General features: G+C 42.5%; 1 protein-coding gene across 7 annotated transcripts in view; it reads left to right on the plus strand.

The window, feature by feature from the left end:
- LOC123768999 (CAAX prenyl protease 1 homolog) overlaps positions 1–25,474 on the plus strand; it is a 49,782-nt gene that overhangs the window by 18,664 nt on the left and 5,644 nt on the right. For all 7 annotated transcript variants that reach the window (XM_069317024.1, XM_069317025.1, XM_045759959.2 and 4 more), the window contains 5 exons: positions 4,438–4,641; positions 7,313–7,408; positions 8,526–8,724; positions 17,178–17,434; positions 24,052–24,195. In XM_069317024.1, the coding sequence (XP_069173125.1) occupies positions 4,438–4,641; positions 7,313–7,408; positions 8,526–8,724; positions 17,178–17,434; positions 24,052–24,195 (900 nt within the window). The remainder of the gene's footprint in view (positions 1–4,437; positions 4,642–7,312; positions 7,409–8,525; positions 8,725–17,177; positions 17,435–24,051; positions 24,196–25,474) is intronic.

Below are 25,474 nucleotides of genomic sequence, written 5' to 3' on the forward strand. Positions count from 1 at the left end.
TTTTCTACCTGGGCTACAGGCTGTACAACCTGTTCCTTTTTCTTACTGGTGTGGTTCACCCAGTTTCTGTTCTCCCCCCCCCCCCCCCTCCTCCCGGTTTCAGAGTTGGGTCAGGTTTAGCTTTGGATATAGCTCGGCAATCTCTGAAGCGTGGCCCCATTCACTTCAACGGCAGAGGTAGTTGATTCATCCCTTCCTGCCAGAGATGCGGAGTCTTTGCCTTCACAATCTATAATTAGCTCCGATCTTGTCCTTGATGATGCCTTTCTATCCCTAGGCATACGACTTTGCTCCGGGGCCATCGTGGCAGATTTCCAGGGCTAGGGGAGAGCCTAAGGAGGGTCCTATAGGCTGCCCTTCAATCCTTTCTGGATGTTATTTCTGCCAGATGTGCGGGTATTTTGCTCCCGGGTAGGTGGAGGGTGGACTTTGATGCAACAGCTTGAGTCCTTGGCTGCTCCCCCAATGTTAGTTTCCGTGTTCCATTAGGTTCTACGGATTTGTTGTCTTGTGCAGAAACCTCCAGGTTTTGGAGGTTTTCTGACTTGTGCCATCTGTGGCACAGGTGGTTACTCCTGTGAAGTTTAAACAGTGATTCTTTGATGGACCCGGTGGTCTTGTTTGGCTCTGCTGCTGCCTATTGGCTATATTATGACGTACCAGATTCATCCTAGCTGGCTGACAGTCCTCTTTGTTCCTTGAGGGTTTTTCCTCAAGGAACAAAACCCATGTTCCTAGCATGAGTTTTTCAAACCTGAATGCTTGATTGGCAGACAGTGTGTTCTATCAAATATTTTTGGGTGATAAACAGGTACAGGTGAAGCAGGTACTCCTTATGCACTGCTTCAGGACTGCTTGTTTTCTCTGGTGCTCCCCAAGGATGTGGGCATGTGGCAGCTCTATGTGCAGCTGCCTGTGCTCTGCAGCCCTTACTGTGGAAGACCACAGGGCTTGTACCCACTTGGCAGCCATCATGCGTGTTTGAGCAGTTACGGAGCTGTTTGCAGACAAGCTCCATGAGGGCTTCGATTTACTGGTGTTGGTTCCTGATATAGCTGCCTTGTTGCCTATGGTACTGGCTTTGGCAACTTTGCCTGTGCTGCTTGCCCCTCTCTTTTAGGAGATGGTGGCAGCTTTTCAATTGGCCTGTTTCATGTGTCAACAGGCTGTGCTGGCTAAAGCTTATAGATTTGGCCTGGTCCTTAATCCTTTTGTCAACCACCACCACATTTTATATTTTCATCTTTCTCAGGGAGGCTGTTTCAAGTCTTCATCTGCTGCATTGATGTTTAAGCCTCATAGATCTTTTTCCAGCAGAGTTCTGCCTCCTCTGGTCGGAGGGGGTCTGGTAGAGATGAGAGGCTCGCCTGCTGTCAATCAGGTAGGGCCCCCGGCAGTCAGATTTTTGGGCTCTTGCACTTCCTACGGCTGTTGCCTATTCTACACGTTGTTGCTATTATGAGTTGTAGATGGATGGCTCTGTTCGTGGTTCTTCATGCTGGTCCTTTTTGTGGTTAGCCCCTAATGATGGTTTTGTGGGGGTGTGTTTAGTCTGGTTTACGAACTCCTGGTCCCACAATTTGTGGGCATGTCCCTATTATGTCCCTCAGCTCTTGGTGGAGTTGGTCATCCCCCCCCCCCCTCTCTCCTTCTGTTAGAGGGATCTGGGGTGTTGGGTCAGGAGTCTTCCCATCAGCACTGCACTGTCATTGTGCCATGGTTGGATTCAGGTGTGGTCGACTTAACCTCATCTCTTCTGTGGGGGTCCCGAATTGGGATTTAGTGGACCTATGGTATGTTCTTGACCTCTCATGACTGAACAGCTTCATTACCTGTCTGACCTTCTGCATTACCTCTGTGGCTTCGCTTTGCCTAATGTTACAGGCACTTACCTGTAGGGTGTCCCTGGAACTCAAGGATGCATACTAGCACATTCATATTCATCTGAGGTTCCAGGACTGGTTAGGGTTAGTAATGGGGGTATCAGGCTTACCAATCCAAGGTTTTACCCCTTTGGCTTGAATCTGGCTCCTTGGATTTTTACCAGTACAGTATAACGTGGGTGGTGGTGATCAGACTGTCTTTAGGAGGTTAGTGTTTTGGTGTACCATCAATGACTGACTGGTTTGGGTCTCTAGCCAGTCCACATGTCAACTTGCCAGGGATCTGTTACTTGCTAGGCTTGGGTATTTGGTGCCCTGGTGGAAGCCCCAGTTGGTTCTACCCTAGGTTCAGACCCAGTTGGGGATTACTGGTTGGCATATCTTTCTCTGCCTCCTGCAGGTCTGCTCTGGCTGCAGCAGCATTGCCATCTGGTGTTGGTTTCGTGACTATGAAGTGTCAGTATGAAGTGTCTTAGCACTCATTTCGCCTCTCTTTGTCCTTTCATGATCTGTCTTCATGCTCTGTTCATGTGGTTCTGTCCTTTTTGTCTTTTTAATTTTTGGATCAGATGCTTGTTTAGAGAGCTTTTCAGTTGTTTGTTTATGTTGTTGGGGAGTTCATTAAGTAGGTTACCTGGTTGATGGGGTTCTGGGAGTTCTTCTACTCTCCAAGCCCAGCCCTAGGCCAGGCTTCGACTTGTGAGAGTTTGGTCCACCAGGCTGTTGCTTGGAGCGGCCCGCAGGCCCACATACCCACCACAGCCCGGTTGGTCCGGCACTCCTTGGAGGAAAGAATCTAGCTTCCTCTTGAAGATGTCCACGGTTGTTCCGGCAATATTTCTGATGCTCGCTGGTAGGACGTTGAACAACCACGGACCTCTGATGTTTATACAGGGTTCTCTGATTGTGCCTATGGCACCTCTGCTCTTCACTGGTTCTATTCTGTATTTTCTTCCATATCCTTCACCCCAGTACATTATTTTACTGTGCAGATTTGGGACCTGTCCCTCCAGTATTTTCCATGTGTATATTATTTGGTAATCTCTCCCGTCTCCTTTCTAGTGAGTTGGCATACCTCTCATATTGTCAGAAGGAAGCAGGTTGTGAGGCTTCAGTCTCTCTTAAAACCCAGCCATGGTCTGTATTGGTTTGCTGACTTTATAGGAGCCTTCCCCAATGTGCTTGGGGGAAGGCACATTTACTCCTCAAGCCGGACATGGGGAGTAAAAAAAAACTCCCAAACCCTCTCGAGGTAAGATGAGGTGGTGGAGTCGCCTGCTTCCTGTGCCCCTATGAGGGGGACAGGTTCTGGGGCTGGTTCCTGGGTAGGCTGAACCGAGTTCCAAGGTTGATGCAATCTAGTTAGAGGCCACCTTAGCAAGATAGCTGTGGTGGCTCACCCAGAAATTGGGGCTTCATTTCATTCAATGCATGCTGCTGCACCAGAGCTAAACAAAGTGTCTCAAATTCAGTATGAAAATCAGTGATATAATTTAAGTTTAAATATGATCAATAGCTTTCTCATGGCTCACAAATCCCTAATCTAATGTTGTTCCTCATACCCACCACAGCCACCGGGTTGTGGTGGGTATGTGGGCCTGCGGGCCGCTCCATACAACAGCCTAGTGGACCAAACTCTCACAAGTCAAGCCTGGCCTCGGGCCGGGCTTGGGGAGTAGAAGAACTCCCAGAACCCCATCAACCAGGTATCAACCAGGTTCCCATCTACAAAGTCCTTATAAATACTGTAAGAACAATATTAAATGATGTATCATTTATACCTTCATATTTTCCATGCTCTGAGGCTATATTTAGACCTGGTGGAAGGTATATTCTTCCTAATAGGTCTTACTTATTAGGAAGGCAATATTCTTACATTTACAAGAATGTTAGAACTCTTTTTAAATATAAATAAAAAAACTACTGAGAATGTTAAGTTATTTTATCACCATTTTCCCCTTTCAAAATGATTATCCACCAGGATCACCTGACTAAAGAAGTGTGAATCCCATCACCCTTCTTCCATATGGCCTGGGCCAAAACATGTCCTAGAGACATGCCAAAGTATAAGGTGTTTTGAACTGTACAGTTCTGTATTGTGCCTAAAGCCTTAAATTTGCACAGAAAAACTTTGCACAAAATTTGTTAATGGATTGTAACACTACAATACGTTAATTTGTATTGTACAGTGTTAATATACCATAATATTTGTGTCTTATTATTTATATTTTGTTTATACTGTATTAAAATTCTTGGTACTAGAATGCATTCAGTTTTCCCATAGATCCTTAACAAGAAGCTACAGAAACCAGTTTGATTCCTTATGGTCCCAAGGAACTCGCCTTTGCATAAAATCATGAGTATTTTAACTGATTATCACTGCTTTTCCATTGTACACAAGTGTAGAATTCATTGTTATTCTTCATTAGTTGTGCACAAATATATACTATACAGTAATACAGTAATTATAATAGTTGTACAAGTGTGTAATTGACAATTATCTTTCATCAGTTTGTGTTGTGTGTATTAATGCTCAATATTGTTGTTTTTCTAGGGAATTATGGTGTGTGGAGGTTTCCCAGCATTATGGGCTGCTTCTGGAAGGTTATCGGCATGGCTGGGGTTTAATGCTGATGCAGAAATCCCTCAGACTGTAACTTTCGTCTGTTTAGGGTCACTCCTCAACACCATCATGAGCCTTCCCTGGTCAGCATATTTTACTTTCAAGGTGGAGCAGAAACATGGCTTTAACAAACAGGTGAGTGTGGTCCTCCACACAGGGAGGTGGTGTAGTTGAAGAAAATCAATTGGTGTGTGATCCCTACCGAGGATACCTAATTAGCGTAAGATTTAATTATTATATATTATTATGATAGGGTTTTAGGAGCCAGCATTTAGCCTAGACCCAAAAAACCTAATCAATACTATTAATGATAAGTAGTAATAATTTAAGCTTGTATTAATTAGGCTTCCCTGGTAGGGATATATTAGGTTTTCTAGTTTAATATTTCCTCATTCTTTCCTTCTTGCAACAGAGTTTGGTTCAGTTTCATGAACGGTTCCTTCATAATATTGACTTCAAACTTTAGTTTTCTTAAGTTTTAACAAACAAACATTGTTGCTCTTGAAATGGACTAAAATAGAGCATTGCAGTCACACATGGCAACTTTTTCTGGGAGGGACCCATCACTAGCTCCCCGAGCTTAACTTCGGTATCTCTGAGCCTTAACCCAACACACTAGGTCTCTGAGCCCCATCTGTCACCTACCAGGAACCAGGACCAGAATGTGGCTGATATTTAAGCCAGGGAACCAGAGGATCAGATTTCATCTACAAAACAGGAAACCCGACCCGACAGCATAGGCACAAGAAAGCAAGTGACTCTTTTAAGGAAAATATGCATCCCCCTGGGTAAACGAGGCAAAATATCATTTCTGGAGGGAGGAAAGGGTCATTTATCAAACATTCTCTGGGCAATGCCAGCAACCCTTAAACTCAAACACAATCTATAGAGATTAAATGTAGTACCATATAAATTATGCATTAAATATGCCCCTCTGAGAAAGATAAGAAAAAGGTTCGCCCTAAAACTCGACAAGCACCTTCAAAGGATACCTAATCAATTAGGCTGTGACTCGTACATCAAGCTGCGGGCAGCCTGGTTGATCAGACTAACAACCAGGAAGGCCTGGTCAGAGACCGGACCACGGAGACATTTATCCTCAAAATCTCCAACAGATATTCAGGTAGTTAGAAAGAGAGTGCAGACAAATATACAGAAGAAGAATGAAGGTTACAGGAACACTCAAGCAGCAGCAAGTCTTCCCACACAGGCAGGCAAACCTTCACATAAAAATCATGCAGATATAATAAAAACTTAAACACCGGTGGCTGAGTGGACAGAACACTGGACGCGTGATCCTGTGGTCCCGGGTTCGATCCTGGGCGCCGGTGAGAGACGATAGGCAGAGTTTCTTTCACCCTGATGCCCCTGTTACCTAGCAGTAAATAGGTACCTGGGAGTTAGTCAGCTGTCACGGGCTGCTTCCTGGGGGTGGAGGCCTGGTCGAGGACCGGGCCGCGGGGACACTAAAGCCCCGAAATCATCTCAAGATAACCTCAAGATAACCCATAACAAAATGAAGAAATACAGAAAGAGCAGAAAGCCTTCCAAGAAATAGAAAACCCCCAGAAATGCTACTTTACATATGCAAAGAACAAGCAAGAGATTCATACACTGATGACTCAAAATCAATACTAAATACTCATTCAAAATCAATACTAAAAAGTACCTAATTTCATCTTCATAGTTTTTCACTTTTTGCCTTAAAATTGCACTGTATCAATTGCTACCCAATCTCCCAACCTTTATGTTCCCAATTTGAACATCTTTACCATTGTGATCATTGCTGTCTTCTTATATGTGCTGCCAATCTGTTGTATGGTGTTTATAAATCTTGTTTATCTGTATCTTTTGCTACCCAGTCTCCCAATCTTTATGTACCCATTCTGAACATCTTTACCATTGTGATCATTGCTGTCTTATATGTGCTGTCAATCTGCTGTATGGTGTTTATTAATCTTGTTTAAATTACTAATCAAGCTGTCAATGTAATCAATCAGAGCTTTAATATAACAATGTGCTTTAATATACTTACTTATCTCTCTCATCTCATTTTTCTCTTGTAATGTATCTTTATCATTTATCAATTCTGATTGAAATTACCTACTTAAAATTATCTGCTAGATTAAGGACCTGCCCGAAACGCTGCGCGTACTAGTGGCTTTACAAGAATGTAAATACTGTACTATCCAATGTATTCTCACAAACCCAATGTACCTTCTTGTATATATATAAATAAATAAATAAATAAATAAATAAATAAATGACAATAGAGAAATTAGCAAAATCCTAAAAGAACAATATTAATCTTATATATAACTATGCAATGGAAACAATGAAAGTGGAAAACTGTAATAACTTCTTCATGAACTCGGTCCACAAAGTAATTTAGGTGTCATATACAGTATTACAAAAGAAAAAGAGAGTATAACAATGCACTCAGCTCTGGGGTTTAAGTCTTGGAATTTATTGTTTATAAAGATGTACAGTCCCTGGTGGCATTGTAGTAACACACCCTGTATCGGGAGCAGTTTGGTCTAGGTTTGAGTCGTGGTCGCTGAGGATTGACTGGGTGCTGGTCTTTACCTGTTTGCCTTTTGTTCACCCAGCAGTAATTGGATATCTAGTTGTGTTACAGGGAAAGTTATTGGGTAAGGCTTACTAACCCCTACAGAAAATTGCTACTCTTCCATAAGTCCATATTATACACACAATGCAACGCCATACTCCAACACTAACTTCTTCATAATATTTGCTCTTAGAGTGCATGACGTGTTTTACAGTTTTCCTCTCGATTCTTTGACAGACTCCAGGGTTCTTCTTGAAGGATAAGTTGAAGAAATTCATTGTGTCACAGATCATTTGTACACCAGTTGTATCAGGCTTGGTCTACATCATCAAGGTAAGGGACATTGCATTATCACATGTATTGTAATTAGTACTAGCATTTATGCTCTTGTTGGTATATATCATATGTACCCTTACTGTACTGCATGTTCAATGCACCATTTTCTATTAAATGCCTAATAGGCATGTGTAGTGTCTTCAGAGGTTAACAGTGAGGGATAAACTTGCCATATCAGTACTGTATCTTGTATGAAAGTAATGGTGAATATTGAGGGTACGAACCATATATTTAAGCAAGTCTAGTGAATGAGGCTAGTAAAGTTCTTGATTTTACAGGAGAGTTGTGTTTGAAAGAGTACATAAAATATATACAAAAATGGCTACTGGTAAATAAGATGGATTGTGTGGTAGAGATAATTTGTGTATCAGATGTTGACAAAACCACACACTAGAAAGTGAAGGGACGAAGACGTTTCAGTCCGTCCTGGACCATTCTCAAGTTGATTGTGCTTGACAATGGTCCAAACCATTCACAATTGACTTGTGAATGTCGATTGGTCCAGCACGGAGCGAAACATCAAAGTCCCTTCACTTTCTAGTGTGTGGTTTGGTCAACATATTTCAGCCACGTTATTGTGACTCCTCGTCTGCATCTGTGTATATCAGATGTTTGAGGCGAGACAACGATTAGGAAAAGGCACATGAGATTTGGGTGTGTGATGTACATTGTCTTTATAGATCTAAAGAAAGCCTATGATAAAGAAAAAGGGATGATAAGGAGTCTAGTAAGTATGATATAGTAGAATTTTCCACAATTATACTAAGTTGCTAGATTGTGGAGCATATTTTAATCAATGATGTTTCAAAATGCACTGTGTAAAGGGCAGGGATACCATGTTCAGTTGCTCTAATGCAGTTGATTCAATAGCCTAATAAAATTAAAATTTATTTGCTGCATTGCTTTTATATATATACATTGGATATTGATGACTGTAGTTACCTTTATTAATATTGTCCTCTTTACCTTTTTGTCCACTATTTCTCATCATGTAGGCCTTCTGACAGATGTATCTTAGTGTTTATCTTACTCATGGCAAGACTTTTAAGTAGCACACTTTAGAATGATAAAAAACAAATAATTTATGTATGTATTTTGTATGTTAACGTTACAGGCTGGTGGAGACTACTTTTTCCTGTACCTGTGGGGCTTTACAATGGTGGTTGTGATGTTTTTCATGACAGTGTATCCAGATTATATAGCACCGCTCTTTGATAAGTATGAGCCCCTTCCTGAAGGTGAACTCAAAACCAGAATAGAACTCTTAGCAGCAGAGATCAAATTTCCCCTTACTAAACTATATGTTGTTGAAGGTAAGTGCTTCCATGTATGTGAATAATCACATATTTCAAAATTCTTTCTACTATTCAAGATAAGTAGTATTTTTTCTTTATTTACATGTGAGTCCTGTACAGATTGATCATCAAAGATCAGTCACCTGTTTTGTTTGAGTCTTGCATAAGTATGAAAGTCAAAATAAGGCAAATGTGCAAAACATGCTTGGACATTCCATTGTATGACTTTTGATATCAGTTACTGCTCTAATTTCACATTCAAAGTCTTAGTGTTATTAGTACAGGGGTACCTCGGTTTAAGAGTTTAATCCGTTCCTGGAGACAGCTCGTTACCCAAAAACTCGTAACCCAAAGCTAATTTCCCCATAAGAAATACAGTAATGGGAAATAATTTAATCCGTTCCAGGCTACCCAACAACCTCACTTCAAACTAAATTTTATACCTAATTCATCTAAAACTATACCTCAAAACTATGTTCAAGTTATTACTTACCATTGCTGATAAATGCTGTAAGCGTATGGAAGATGATGAGGAGGGGGGAGGAGGAGAGGAGTTACTGTTTGGGAGGGGAGTCCCCTCCCATTATCACATCAGGCAGTGAGGACCTCTCAGGGGTGCATTCTCTGGCATGTTTTGCCTGCATACCACTAGGTCCTGGTTTTGGCTCACTGCTCGATGTTCTCACAACATATCTGTCCATGGAAGATTGTTTTTCCCCTCTTCACAAGATGTCTCTGTAGTGAGGCATCACATTGTCATTGAAAAGATTAATGCAACGGCCTACTACAGCTTTATCTGTGTGAGTTTTTTCAATAAAAGTTTGCATTTCTTCCCGCATCTGACACCATTTCTTAATGTCACAGAAGGAACATTCGCTACTGCCTCATCCTCCTCCACTGGAGAAACATCCTCAGCTGGGTCTTCTTGCTGTTCCTTTTGAAGGGCTTTGAGTTCTTCGGTGGTCAGTTCTTCATTGTCTTCTTCCACCAATTCCTCCACATCATCACCATCTAATTCCAAGCCCATTTGCCGGCTCAGAGTAACAATTTCCTCAACAATAGGCGCATCATTTACAGGCTCAAACCCCCTCAAAGTCTAGTTCTGTCACACATTCAGGCCACAATTTTCTCCAGCCAGAGATCAGGGTTCTTTGAGTCACTTTTTGCCAGGCTTGTCAACAAGTTTTAAAGAACTACAAATGTTAAAATGGTGTTTCCAGAACTCTTTGAGGGTGAAATTTGTGGCTTCAGTCACTTCAAAACATTTTCGGAAAAATGCCCTTTCATAAAGTTTCTTAAAATTAGCTATGATTTTCTGGTCCATAGGCTGAATTAGAGGAGTGGTGTTAGGAGGAAGGAACTTTACTGTGAGAAATTTATTGTATCTGTGCAACAATTCATCTTCCAAGCTTGGAGGATAAGCAGGAACATTGTCGAGGAGAAGCAGGGCCTTGAGTGACAAAAGTTTCTCCTGCAGATATTTTTCTATGGCAGGGCACACAACTTCATTCACTCACTCCAAAAAAAAATCCTAGTCACCCATGCTTTTATTATTTGCCCTCCACATCACACACATTTGATTTTTCTGCACTTTATACTGTTTGAAAACCCTTGGATTTTCAGAATGATACACTAGCAAGGGTTTAATTTTCAAATCTCCACTCGCATTAGAACACAGCACAAGCGTAAACCTATCTTTCATAGGCTTGTATCCGTGCAATGCTTTTTCCTCCTTGGTAATGTATGTCCTCTTAGGCAGTCTTTTCCAGAACAGTCCTGTTTCATCACAATCAAACACCTGTTGCGGGTAGATATCCCTCAGCCTCTGCAAACTCTTGAAATTTTTCAATAAATTTCTCAGCGGCTGGTTTGTCTGAGCTGGCAACCTCCCCATGCCTCACAACACTATGAATACTGCTTCTTTTTCTAAATTTCTCAAACCATCCCCTGCTTGCCTTAAGTCTTTCTCTGCATTCGTTCCAGGGGTTTTCTTTACAAGGTCTTCGTGCAATACCCTGGCTTTTTCACAAATGATGTCCTCTGAAACACTACCACCCTCTAACTCTTTGTTGTGAATCCAAATTAATAACAACTTTTCCACTTCCTCAAGTATTTGTGGTCTTTGTTTCATGATTGTTGATACTCCTTTTGCCACTTTGGCACTCATAATGTCCTTTTTCTTGGCAAGTATAGTACATATCGTTGACGTGGATTTGTAGAACTGCCTACAAAGTTCAACAACACGTGCACCATTTTCATGCTTCTGAATGATCTCTTGCTTTTCCTCTATTGTCATCCTCACATACGATTTCTTGCCTTGAACCTTACCACTGGCTTTCCTGGGACCCATTGCGATGTACTGTATATTATAACAAATTTTATGCTCAAATAGCAAAAACTCCGAAAATAAATCCTTGTGAAGAATTCAGGCGGGATAGGCACTGGGAACAAGACACTGGCAAACTGAGCGGCGATCGCCGTGCCACCATGCGCTAGGTCAGCCCGTACGAGTATCAACAAACTCGTATCCTGAGGCAACCCTCGTAACCCGATACAAATTTTCCGAGCAAATCCTGCTCGTAACCCGAAAAGCTCATAACCAGGGGCACTCGTAATCCAAGGTACCACTGTACTAGAGATGAAGATCAAGCTTTAAAAGGAATCAGCTAAATTTGTTTTTCTAGGGGAGCCTCTTGGTGTCTCCCTGAAGCTGTCTTGCCGAGATTGCTCCATACTAATTAGCCACTTCATTTATAACAGTTCTTGTTTAACCTGCCAGACCAGAGCCAGAATCTGGCTCTCCCTCAGAGAGGTGCAAGGAACAAGTGACAATACTCTACTCCATCAGGAAAATATCCAGAAATTCAGGGAAGCATTATAGACAATTTGAGTGTTCATAGGAAATGAAGCCTTGAACCGCCAAACAACTCTGCAAATGAATCACATGGAACAAGAGAATCACTCGAAACTAACCTGATGAATAAAATATTAAAAGGAGTATAATCTTTATTAAATTATATGATCATAAAATTTAATGAACAGAAAAAAATTTATTAGTATGAAATAAGTTACACTCTAAATGAAATCAGTAGTATAGATAGCCGCCACCAGGCAGCCCGACTGCACTAACAGCCAGCTTTCAATGTCAGTTCAGAAACTGATGAACAATTCCTCAACAAACCTGGGAAGGAGGGAGGAACACAGGGAGCCACTAGGGCACTGCCAGAGAGAGATATTTCACTACAGTCAATGCAGGGTTTCTGGGGAAGCCCCATGGTGGCTCCCTGAAGCTAGCTAACCGCAGATAACAATGGGCTAATCAGGGAGGAGGAGAGGTGGCAGGCACTAACATGAAGGATGGAAATCAGGCCAGGACACAGCCAAAAGCAACACAAGACTGATTGGGACCAGGAATATTAACCAAATATCGGGCTACCAATACCGTATTAGAACATCAACACCCTCGAGGATTTCAAGTTTGGGTCATCTAGTTGCTTTTCATTGCAGTACAGTACTAGGTTACTGATTCTAAGCTGGCTTGCGGACAATTCCTTGTTTTCCTTGGGGGCTTGGCCATGGATTTTTCTGTACTGAAATGCTTGAGTGGCAAGGTCAGATTTGTCTTCCAGGTGTTCTTGGGTGATGCATCTTTTGCACTGCTGGAGAATTTATTGTTTACTCCAGTTCTGCCTTAGAATGTGATAGCTCCGTGTGCAACTGCCTTTGCTTACTCCAGAAGATTGCAGGGCCTGTGCCCACTTGGCTGCTGTTTTGTGTGTGGTGGTGGTTGAGCTGTTCTCTGACCAAATCTCGACGAGCCTGGATGTTTTGGCTTCAATGCTATGTGCTACTGCTGCCTTGTTATCTACAGTTCCAGTGACTGTACCCAAGTTGTTTACTTCTCTCCTTCTGGAGGTCATAGTGGCTATTTTCCTTGCTTGTGTTGCATGTTGGCAGGCTGTGCTAGCACAGACTTTAGATTTGGCATGGTTCTTAACCCTGCATATCTTAACCTCCTTTTACCTCAGCACCTGCTGTTGTAAGGTTTCATAGTCCAGCACCCCCTTACATCTGGTGACTGGAATTACATTTGCTACACTAATAAAAGGATAAAGTAAACTTAAGTGAAGTACTGCTTCTAAGAAGTACTTCTAAATAAACAACTTACTTTGCTCATTCTCCAAATATTATACATTAAAGATGCTAATACTAATCAAAAGCAGTATGAAAAATAAAAGCAAAAAAATTAAGAGCATGAATAAATGTCCTCACACAAAACAAGATATTTAAATGTGCAATCATCAATGTGGTTTTTGTTGTTGCTTTTGTGAGAATTTTTTTGAATCAAGACTCCGTTTTGGTGAGAGCAACGTAGCTCATATATCACACAAAAATCTTTGAAAGGTTGCTAAGAAGTAAGATTATGAAACACACAAAATCGATGTCTACATAATCCTGGGTAACATGGGTTTAAAACAGGGCACTCCTGCCTCTCACAATTATTAGACCACTATGACATGGCCTTAAATGCCATGGAAGACAAGCAAAACACTGATGCAATATATATTTTGCAAAAGTTTTAAAAAAAAATGTGACTATGGTGTTATTGCACACAAAATGTACCCAAAAGCAATTACTGGCAAAGTAGGGAGATGGATCTGGGGCCAGATTCATGAAGCAGTTACGCAAGTACGTACGAACGTGTACATCTTTCCTCAATCTTTGACGGCTTTGGTTACATTTACTAACAGTTTACAAGCATGAAAACTTGCCAATCAACTGTTGTTATAAACAGCCTCCTGGTGCTTTGGAGCTCATTAACTGTTTAATAATTGTAAGCAAAGTCGCCGAAGATTGAGAAAAGATGTACATGTTCGTAAGTGCTTGTGTAACTGCTTCGGGAATCTGGCTCCTGGATTGTACCTGGATAAGGTTCTGGGAGTTCTTCTACTCCCCATGCCCGGTCTGGGGTCAGGCTTGACTTTTGAGAGCTTGGTCCAAGAGGCTGTTGCTTGGATCTTTAATTTCCAAATGAAAAGAACCCAGAGTGTAATAGTCAACAAAAGTAAAATCCGAATCATCCATCATGTAAAGCTCTGTTCCCGAAGGTAACATGATTCTTGCTTGGTAAGTTTTCTTGTCTTCATATCAGACATAGACAAGGATATAGTACTGGACAACTATAATACTGTGTCATCCTTTACAGATAAGATTAGAATTTTCATGAGTAGATAACATAGAGGAAACAGCAAACATCCAATCTGATTTTAATAAAGTCTTTCATTTGGTTACAGAAAATAACATGACGTTTAATAAAATTCCAGTTAATGCACTACAGAAAAAATGAAAATATCAAAACAGGAAGCACATATCAAATGCAGTCAAACCACACAACTGAAAGGAAAAGCAGTGTAAAAAAAATTTGAGTAATCATGTCACAGTTTTAAAGAACAACACAGTAGCTGTCACAGCTGTAAGAAAAATGACAGGTTAGACACCAAGAACCTGTCAAACGAGATATTACACCAATGATGATACTTTTTAAGATATTAGTGCTCTGTAGAGTGGAATATTGTTGCACACTCACAGCCCCATTCAAAGCTGAAAAAATTGCGGACCTGGAGAGCATGCAAAGATCTTTTACTGCTAGAATCCACTCACTAAAACAGATAAATTATTGAGTGCTTCAAATTTGTAAATCTGTATTCCCTGGACACAGGTGGGAGAGTTGAAGCTAAGAATCCTCTGCTCCCTGCACCTCTGTGAAGGGGTCAGGTTCTGGCTCTACAGCAGGCAATTAAGACTCCTTGGGCTGATGTGACTCCTGTGAGCAAGCTTGAGGGAGACAGAGACCAACCAGAAAGAGGTTTCATTACATTCAATGCTGTTTTCTTATGGCTGAACTGTCTGTGCATATACTGTAGAAGTTTTCTAGGTGGCTGGCTCACAGAGCTCGTTATGCAGACATTGGCTGGCTCACAGAGCTCATTATGCAGACATTGGCTGACTAGTGTGGATCCTTTCCTTTTATATTTTTAACCCTCAAACCGCAGCATGTCATATATAAATGATATCAGTGACAAAGCCGAAACCGCGCACATCATTTATATATGATTTCGTGTCTAGCGCTATAATTTAAACGCCCCGCCTGGGATAGGGGCAGCTATAGTACAGCCACGACTGATAGTTGCCAGATACCACCTAGAAAAAAAATCCAGGCCAACATTCTTGGGTGTTACAGCGTCAGTATTGAGCAAGCCACCAAGGCTGGCGCACGCAGCACGAGCTCACAGCACCGCTGATAGCTCGTGACCACAGCATCGCCTACAAATGCCATAATATAAATGATACTGCTATTATTTAGCAGTGATAGTATTACTGAAGCCCCCTGACTGTGATAAAACTGACCAGGATTCTGATAATAGCAGGATTGTGGTGATATTTAGCGCTGTGCTCCATGGAGGGAGGAGTAAGGCTGTGGGAGGGAGGGTTGTGGCGTCGTTTTCTGACTGTGTGTGGCCACCATTTATTGACTGCACCTACCATACCAGCTTAGTGGTTCGATATGGTGAACACAAATGTAGATACTTATATATAACGTGTGTATAGTGTGAGATAACAGCGAGAGTAGTAGGTTGGGAGCCGCCATTTTGGTGAGAGAGGAGCGTCGTCTGCACGACTTGGCATGTTGTTTACTGATGGCCACTATGGTCTTTGGGCACCATACCAGCTTATTTGTTCAGGTATGGTGAATAAAACAGGTAGATACTTATATATAATGTGTGTATATAGCGTAATAACACAACAAACAATATTGTTGAAGGACAAATATTAGTGCGTCTGGCCTTGAGGGCGGCCGCCGATCAGCTGACTGTGCGAGTAGCTACGTCTTATGGCCTTTACTCACCATACAAGCTTAGATGTACAGTTATGGTGAATAAAACATGTATATACGTATATATAACGTCTGTGTATAGTGAATAAATACAGAAGGAGTATTGTGGGAGGTGAATGAGGGTGAGTGAGGTGGTGTTGAGGGAGGGAGTGGCAGTGAGTGGCTCGCTGGTGTTTGGCGGTCACTCCTCGTTGCTTTTTGACTCACAAGACCAACTTAGTAGTTCGTTATGGTGTACAAAACATGCAAATACTTATATATAACCTGTGTATATAGTGTAACAACAGCAAAACTATTTGTTTATTGTTTTATGAACATAATAATTGAATCACTAATATGCACACCATAATTTTGAGTACAGCGATGGTTCACACATTTTATAATATAAATATACCACAATTCACTGTATGGAATAATATTACTGCAAAAAAACTAAGAAAAAATCAATCAGAGACATTGAAATAATTAGGTAATAATATATTTGTGGCAACTGCTGTCTGACAGCTCGGGCGGAGTAGACCTCGTCTGGCGAAGACTCTGCCAACGCCCCTTTTTTGCCACACTTCCCTACCCTATTGCGGCTAAAATATGCCACCTACGATTTTTTTGTTATTTTTTCCGTGATCAGGGAACAAAAATGAACACTTCTATAAGACGAAAGAATTTTTTGGATTTTTTTTTTTTTGTTGCGCCTGTGGGTGTGAATTCCATTTGGGCCCCTAGCGGTTTGAGGGTTAAGAGGATGTGCAGGCATTAATTCTGGATACTCATGCTAAGTTTATGACTTGTCCTGCACTTTCTCCCAGTTTACTTTGTGGTCTTGGCCGTGCTCCCAACCCTTTCTGCTGATTATGTCTCGAGGGCTAGCAGGTGTCTGTGGCCGAGGTGCTTAAGATGCTGGCTTCTTTGGTGTAATTTCTGCGAGTGTTTAACACTTGATTCTTTCCTTGTTTTTCCTATTTTGAGTTTAAGGCCTTTTTTTTCTTCTTTATCTGTCTCTTCTCAGGCTCAGGAAAAGAAGGTATTCTGTTGAGTTTTCCCACTGGTCCTTCTACAACTTTGTTGGGTACAAGTTCCAGGGTTGTGGGGCTTTTCAAAGAGGGGCTTTGGTAACATTGTATTCAAGATTTACTTATCATGGATCTAGGGGAGAATTGCTTAAAAGGCTTGAAGATTTTATTATATGAAAGTAATGAAATTGCATTTCCAGTTACTGTAAGGAGTATGCTCAGGAATGAACCATAATCTGACCCCACTTTATCAAGTCAGTGTTTGGATGATGAAGTACACACTTTTTGGAAAGTGATTTAAATGTTCTTTAAATTTTCTTTAAATCAAAGGGGGTTGAAACATGTTTAAGATATAAAAAATGTTTTCATTTTGATCACAGAGAAGGACTCAAATTATGTTTAATAATAATGAGAAAATATTATGGCAATAGTTGTGATTGAACTCTGCCGGGACTCCTCTTTGCCACACAATTTTTCTCATAGATACTTCACATTGTGATGTCATTGTACAGTACATCTATTATTAATAATTATATAGCACTGTCATTTTCTTGTTTATTTTTCAGGGTCAAAGAGATCAGCTCACAGCAATGCTTATTTCTATGGTTTCTTTAAGAATAAACGCATTGTTTTGTATGACACGTTGCTGGAGGAGTACACTCCACTTAATGACAAGGGAGAAGCTGAAGAGAAGGAGCCAAGCAAGGAGGATAACCCTGGCAAGAAAACTGGCTGTAACACAAGTGAGGTGTTGGCCGTGTTGGGTCATGAGCTTGGCCACTGGAAGCTCAATCATGTTCTGAAAGGCATCATCATCTCACAAGTGAGTGCATGTTATAATTAACCTCCATTGGGAATACTCTTGTTGTTTGGTATCTTTTTATTAGCCCGATAGACGTTACTACAGGATTATATCATAAGCTATCTACAAGTGACTGCTCGGAGGCTGCCTGAGCTTGCTGCTTGTTAGCTCCAATGCCTTGTGTACCCCACCAGGCCCTTGTGAGTCATAGTGCCTACTGGACAACAAAACCAGAATACAGTCAACTTATTAAAGGGCACAGGGAGTTTGGGGATACTAAGTCAACCCAAGCCAAGGGGGAAAAACCATCAAAAAGATAGAGCACCCAAAGACACATAATTGACAACCCTGCCAACTATGTACACACTTGTTAGAGGCACAGTATTGGGGTAGACTGGGGTTTTGTTGGTTTTATGTATGCATAGTTTTGGTTGCCTATCAGGGTTTAGTCTAGCCCATGCCCTCCCTTTATGGGTTTTCCCACTTTGGCTTCAGGTGTTAGTCCAGTGAGCATTCACTGTGCCAAGTCTTCAAGCCAGTCACCCATGGTTGTCGCTGGTAATCCCTAGCCCGTCTCATACTCTGATCAACCAGGCTGTGAAGTGGCCGCATTAAATAGCCTGGTTGACCAGACGACCAGCAAGGAGACCTGGTCAGAGACCAGGCTGCAAGGAGATTGATCCTTAGAATTATCAACAGGTATACGACCTTTCCTCTGAGCCTGCAACCACTGTATGTGCTGAGACAATGATTTTCTTCTGTGGTTTCCTTCTGTATTTGTTAATCGTTATTTTATGTACAATATGAAGCTGGCATACATTCCAAGCGATATCTGGGAAGGCTCCATCAATGGCTTCTGTTGCTAGCCGCCTAGGTATCTCTACACATACTGTATCACACAAGGCCCTTGTGAGTCACTAAAAGCTTATGGGAGATCTGAGGCCAAAATCTGGTCTCCCCATAGAGGCCTAGAGAGCAGAGGGGATGTGAGATCACCTTAACTGAGAACATAGGCACCAGAAAGGTAGAGCAAAACAAAACAGACATCAGCAAAGTAAATCTGAACAACTCTGAAAATAAGACAGACTAGTTAGGTTGTTTACGTGCTAGTTACACCTACCCACTGCCAGGCAGCAGCTCCAGGAGCGCCTGGACCAACTAGGGCAACTATCACATGTGCTCTTCATGTTGCCATATTCTTTCGGGTCTCGGTTTTTCAGATAAGTTTTGGCCATCATTTGGACTCTATTTTGGGGGGGGGGGACCATTTGCTTGAGTTTGTTCTGATTTAGTCTATGCTTCACATGCATGTGCTTACAAGCCTCACTTGTGATGACCTCAAGTAATTGTTCACCTCAAGCTGCATGTACTTAGGGGTTTTCTTCCCTGGGCACTCAATAGTGTTGCACCTCTGTAATGGGGGCCTGACAGCCGAGTGGACAGTACTAAGGATTTGTAGTCCTAAGGTTCCAGGTTCGATCCCCGATGGCACTGGAAACAAATGGGCTGGGTTTCTCTCACCCTGATGATCCTGTTCACCTAGCAGTAAATAGGTAGCTGGGAGTTAGACAGCTGCTACAGGCTGCTTCCTGGGGGTGTGTAACAAAAAGGAGTCCTGGTCGAGAACCGGGCCGCAGGGATGCTAAGCTATGAAAACATCTATAGATAACCTCAAGATAACCTTCCATCACGTGGAAGTTATCAGGAATTTGAGGGACAGTAATGATCACTTGAGAAGCAAAGTTTTACATCTCAAAGGGCAAATGAAGGAATTATGCAAGGACAAGAATCACTGGGAAGCCAAAAGTAAAGCCTTTGAGGAGAAAAATAAAGTGCTGTACTGAAAATAGCTTTTGAAGAAGTTTAAGCAAATATAAACACGAGTGAATACAATGAGTTAATGAATACAATAATAAGTAATTTCAACATGAAAAAGAGCTCTTGTCACTACAGACTGAGGAAGTTACACTGGAAATAGAACAGTGCAAGAAGAATATGCAACTTACCTATGCACAGGTGGCCAGGGAGAAAGAAGTAATAGAAGAAGAGCAGTAAAGGAAGCCAGAAACTACAGCAATCAGAGAGCACAAACATTAGACTGGAAGTCGGAAAGGAAATGGAGTGTAACCCAAAACTGGTGCAAAACACAGTTGATCGAAGTAAGTTCCTAATAATTTATGGGTGCAAAGAAAGAGATAACATCTAGGTCAGAGAGAACGAACTGTAGTAGGAGCAATAGTAGTAGATAAAATTGTTGGGCTAGTGGAAGGTCTTACATTGAAAGATAATGTCTGTAGATACAGGAAGGGAAGGGAACTATTAGGAGAAAGTACCAAGCCATTATGGCTATATAGCCCTTGGAAGGGATAAGGATTTGGGATGAGGTTAAAGAATGGTGCCTGTGGCTACAGGAGAATTGGCGGTACAAAAAAGGAGAGATTGACCCTTGAGGATCACCCTAAACAGATGAAGTACTCAGGAATGTTAGGAAATTACAAAGTAATGAGGAAGGGAAATTATGGTCATTAAGATGAGATATTTCAAAAGAGGAGAGAGAGAAGCTGAAACAAAACCTTTGTTGAAGCAAAATGTCTAAATGAGAGCAGGAACAAAGAAGAAATAAAAATTTTCTCTGCAAGGTGATAGGGGTAGACAAGCCTGTACAATGGTACAAAAAACCAGCATTGAATGTAATGACATGCCAATTTCTGGGTGAGCCCCGGTGGCTCCTTGTAGCTAGCATTTCTGATGCATGTGTTATCTACTAGGTGCCATCATTCATGAAGTTCTCAGGACTACCGGAGGCGCAGAGCCAAAACTTGGTCCCCTCACAGAGGAGCGGGGAGTGGTGGCATATATATTCAGTATTAAGTTATTTGTTTGCCACCACCAGGGAAGGTACCCAAACAGTCAACAAGACAAAACAACCACAAACAAAATAAAAAAAAAAAAAAAAACCAAACCACAGCTGGCTACTTCCTATACCTGCCGACTCTAAAACAGCCAAAGAGCTCACCCAAACTATGTAAACTAACGACTGAAAATGTTATGAACCAGCTCCTGCTCGTTCTCCCCTCCCTGCCACTCATTTGAGGGAAGGACGGGCAACCCGTGGCTCACAGGCCACTCCACCCTCAGTTGGAGGGTGGAGATGTAAGAACTTAATTTCCTAGGAGAGAGCGGGTGACAGGGAGCCAGGTTCTTACATCTCCACCCTCCAACTAAGGGTGGAGTGGCCTGTGAACCACGGGTTGCCCGTCCTTCATCGAATATAATGAAATTGGCATTTCATTATATTCGATGCTAGTTTTTGGAGGAAAGCCCATTATGGCTTCCTGTAGCTAACTACCCACAGAGAAGAAAAGAAGGGACTTACCAGGGAGGAGAGAGCACCGCAGGAATCACAACAAAGTAGAGACGATCAGTGAAGACAACTGACTTAAAGCCACACAGGAGCACTGAGATTCAGGAGCATTAACCAAGTATTAGACTGCCAAAACCCTGTCGACATCCAGAACCCCTGCTCCTGGATGCCAACCAAAGACATTTTAGCAAAAATGGCTGAGAGGGCAGCATATTTGTGAACATCACGGACACGATGGTAGGCCACAGGCGGGTTAGATTTAATGACACTGTGGATAACCTAAGAGAGAGATGAGCCTTGGAACAAGGAACCAAGGAAACTGCATCCTCCCACAAGGCATCCACTGAGACAGAACCAGTAGAATGAAGGTAGCCACCAACGGACACAAGACATGATGCACCCCTGGCCGAACCAACCAAGCATAAACAATCAACGGAACCCTTCAGAAACCAACCAACTTATTCATCACCTGAAAAGAAGGAGCAGGCTGAAGATGAACAAAACATCCACCTGAATCAAAGGAACAAAATTCTTGGCGCCAAAGGAGAGCACGAAGATCCCCCACCTGGCACCCAGAAGCTAAAGCAATCAAGAAACGAGCCTTGGAGAAGGAATCCCAGACCAAAGGGGAAAACTGTGTACCTAGCGAAATAGAGAAAATGGAGCACTCTATCCAAAGACCATGGCTGGCTCTGGTGGCGCATGAACAGGTCGGAGGTGAAACAAAGCCCGAGACAACTTGCTAAATGGGGCCAAGGAAGTGTCGACCCCAAAAGCAAGCTGCACCGACTCCTCCAGCGCTGCTTGATATGAGGCAACAGTATTTGGCATGAGATGCCAATCCAAAAAGAACCACGACAGGAAGGCAAGAACTACTTGTACAAAGACAAGAAAACAGAAGAAAAAGAAAGTGGTGTAACCATCGTCAAGAAACCTCATACTGTTGCCTCGATAAATTCTGCAGATGTGACACCATCGAGGAAGCATCCTGCTCGCAATAGACATGACGATATACAGTACTTGCGCCTTAAAGTCCAGAAGTGAAGAGCGGAAGAGAAGGCCGAACCAGCGAAGTACATCGTCTGGCCGACTGCCTGGAAGAGGCAGAGATGCAAAAAGATGGCTGGATTCAAGCACAGCGCAAGCAGTGCTGTAAACCAGAGCTGGGTCGGCTACCAAGGAGCCAGAAGGATCACCCACTCCTTATAGGACTTTAACCTCTCCGGGACCTGGAGCAACAGCTAGACTGAATAAAAGAGGTACAGAAACCCCCACCTTCCAAAGTCCTGCTCAAAGGAATGCACTGCACGTGTCCCACAGTCGGGGAATGATGCTACACAAAGGCGGAGATGCCGGGATCAAGCCAACTCAAAGAGGTCCACCCAGGATGTTCAGGTGCTTGAACATCCTGTACAGCTAGAGAAAGGAATCTGCATTGACGGTCTACTCTAAGGAGATGGGACGGAACCAGAATAGACCATTGGAGACTTTCTGAACTTAAGTGGCATGGAGAGCCAAACCCTGAAATTTGGAAGCCCAGAAGAAGAGCCACCTGTAGAGTCCAGCTCCTAATAGATAGGGACTGAAGACAATGAAGTTAAGACAATGAACCACAATGGAACAGTCTGTTGACCAGACCACACACTAGAAGTTGAAGGGACGACGACGTTTCGGTCCGTCCTGGACCGAAACGTCGATTGTATACAGTAGTATACAGTATACTTTTTACTGTATACTAATGGTCGATTTTACTGTATACTCAAGTCGATTGTGAATGGTCAAGAATGGTCCAGGACGGACCGAAACGTCGTCGTCCCTTCAACTTCTAGTGTGTGGTCTGGTCAACATACTTCAGCCACGTTATTGTGACTCATCGCCTGCATACGGAACAGTCTGAATGGAGCTAAAAAAAAATGGAGCCCAGAGAAATCCGAATCCTCCACCGGAGCATGTGACATGGCTGCAAACTCTCGTACAGTGCTGTGCGGTGATGCAGTAGCTGATGAAGGGCAAGCGGAGTCCAGACCCGGCGGTGTGAGAGAGATGAGAGAGCGAGCCCCAGAGGAACCAGTAAAGCCTCCGAAGCCATACCCTGCCAAACAGGTGAACCAGCAGGGCAAAATTGAGGCTCCCGCACAGCTGCTCGAGTAACCACAGTCACCCGAGGCTGGTTCAACATCAACAGCTGGTGGTGCTCTAGCCGGGACAAAGCTGACTGAGACAGGGACGACGACGCCTACCAAGAGTCCCATACAAGGCCTAACCAGGGCCGGAACCAACTCGGACTTTCTCTGATTCACCAAGAACCCAAACCTGGTGAGCTGGAAAAGAACTAGATCCCTGGCTAGCAGACACACGGACTGTCTGGGAGCCCAGAAGTGAAGGCCAAAACCCAAACACCCAAAAGCTGAAGGCAGGTCACCACGACCCGAGTCAAGCGTGTAAACATGTATGGAGCAAGATTGAGGCCATAAGGAAGAACCCAGAAGTGTGGTGTGTCTAACACCCTATAAGTAAATATAAGCAAATCCAACCAATCTCTGAAATCGAGATGAATAGGGACATGCCAATAATCATCCTAGAAGTCCAGGGAAATCATCCAGGCACCTGACTTGAGAGCACGGCAAACCTGGGCCAAGATGGTCATCCAGAAGGAGGGGCATGAAATAAACTGGTTCAGCCACAAATGGTCGAGGATGAACCGGAAATCTGAAGAATCCTATTTCAGGACTGGAAAAAGGCAGGAAACCCATCTGAGAGACGAGGTCGTTTTGACCACACCATACGCCACCAAACTGATGATGACTGGAGATGCAGGAGGAAACCTGCCCAACAGACCCTTCCTTCCCCCTCCCCATGAGAACAGAGGACTGACCAGTATCAATGAAGACAGACAGAAGTGACCCAGAAGGCCCACAAATTGTGGGATCTGGAACTGGCAAACATCTCTTTTTTCCCCCCCCCCCAACTCAGATTTTTTGCTGTACATGTTATGGTGAACAGATAAATGTTGTTTATCTGTGTGTATCTAAATATTGCAATGCTCATTTGCTTAGTCTGAATTTACATAGTGAATTTCCAGTAAATTGAAGCATTGGTTAGTATGTTTACTATGTTCAGGCATCAAAATAGCTATTTACTGTATACTAATGGTTATTTCTCCCAAGTATAATCTTGTACACAGTACAGTAAATCTAAATACTGCTCATTGTTGTAAATGTGAAAAAACATTTGCATAAATATCTTAAAATTTAAATTTCATATTTGGTTTCAGGTAAACTTGTTCCTGGTCTTCTCTGTATTTGGCTCCTTGTACAAGTACTCACCTCTTTACCGAACCTTTGGATTTTACCATACTCAGCCAGCCTTTGTTGGGCTCATTATTGTCATGCAGTTTGTTTTTGCTCCCTATAATGAGGTATGAATTTAATTATTTTTGGAGTGCTTATTGATGATAGTTGTATATATTACTGCTTATGCTTGATAATCTGAATTATATGAGGCCCACCCTCATTCAAATTAGCCAGTTTTACCTTGAGGTTATCTTGAGAGGAAAGTCTAAAAATAAAAAATTAGAATTTAAGTCAGGTTTTTGTTTGCCAGAAATCTGGGTAATCCAAATTTTTATGAGTTAAACATTCAAAAATTTAAACTCAAATTGATTCAGGTTTCACATTGGCAGAAATCTCAAGGACATAAATTTCTATTCAAGTTGAGACCTAAAGATTCGCGTTTACCGGATTTTGAATTGCAGGGTTATTACAGGATATTTAAATTTGCATGAGTGTGTAATCTTTATTTGTAAACCTTAAATGTCTTCATTTGTATTTTTCTCCATATTGTGGGTAATGATAGTGCTTAGGCAAGTCCTGAAAGGGAAATTGATCCCATTTTAGGTGTACAACATCAATCACCTCAGTGTCTGAGGAAACCACAAGAAAGCAAGACAGTGCTAAAGGTCAGGGTTTACTCAAAGAGAAGAAACCTAGCCAGTGCATGACTGACCCAACACTGAGAACTGTTGGACGAACAAAGTGCCCATCAGGGCAACAACAACAACAAAAATTGTTGTGAACAAGAAGGAAACATGAGGCTGTTTAACCTGGCAGCCAGAAGCAAGACAAACAAAAACATGGCTTTCAAAAACAATCCCGGTCTGAAGAGGACACAGTAAAAACAAGTGGAAGAGAGAAAAGAAAGCATATGGTCTAGAGAGACTGAATAGGCTCAGGTGGTGCACGAGCAACTTGGAGGAGAAATAATGCCGAGACGGCTTGTGAAAAGGACCTGAGGAAGTATTGACCCTGGGTGCAAGCTGCAGTGGCTTCACCAATGCCACACAATACAAAGTGACAGTATTCTGCATAAGATGCCAATCCAGCAAGAGCCATTATAAAAAGGAGAGAACCGCACACTCAGAAATCTAAGAATAGCAGTGAAGAATGTCAGCTGACTGAGCAGTCTGGTAATGGCACAGCTTAAAGAGGAAGGCACTGAGATGACACCAATGCGAAGAGGTCCACTTCCTGGCTCCAGATTATTGCAATGCCACAGGCAGGACTACTTGCCTGTTGTCGATTTCGGGGATCAGTGTCCCCGTGGCCTAGTCTCTGACCATGCCTCCTGGTTGCTGGTTTGATCAACCAGGCTGTTTGATGCAGCTACTCACAGCCTGACACGAGTTGCAACCTGGTTGG

The sequence above is a fragment of the Procambarus clarkii genome, chromosome 86 (genome assembly GCF_040958095.1).
Source record: "Procambarus clarkii isolate CNS0578487 chromosome 86, FALCON_Pclarkii_2.0, whole genome shotgun sequence".
NCBI lineage: Eukaryota > Metazoa > Arthropoda > Malacostraca > Decapoda > Cambaridae > Procambarus > Procambarus clarkii.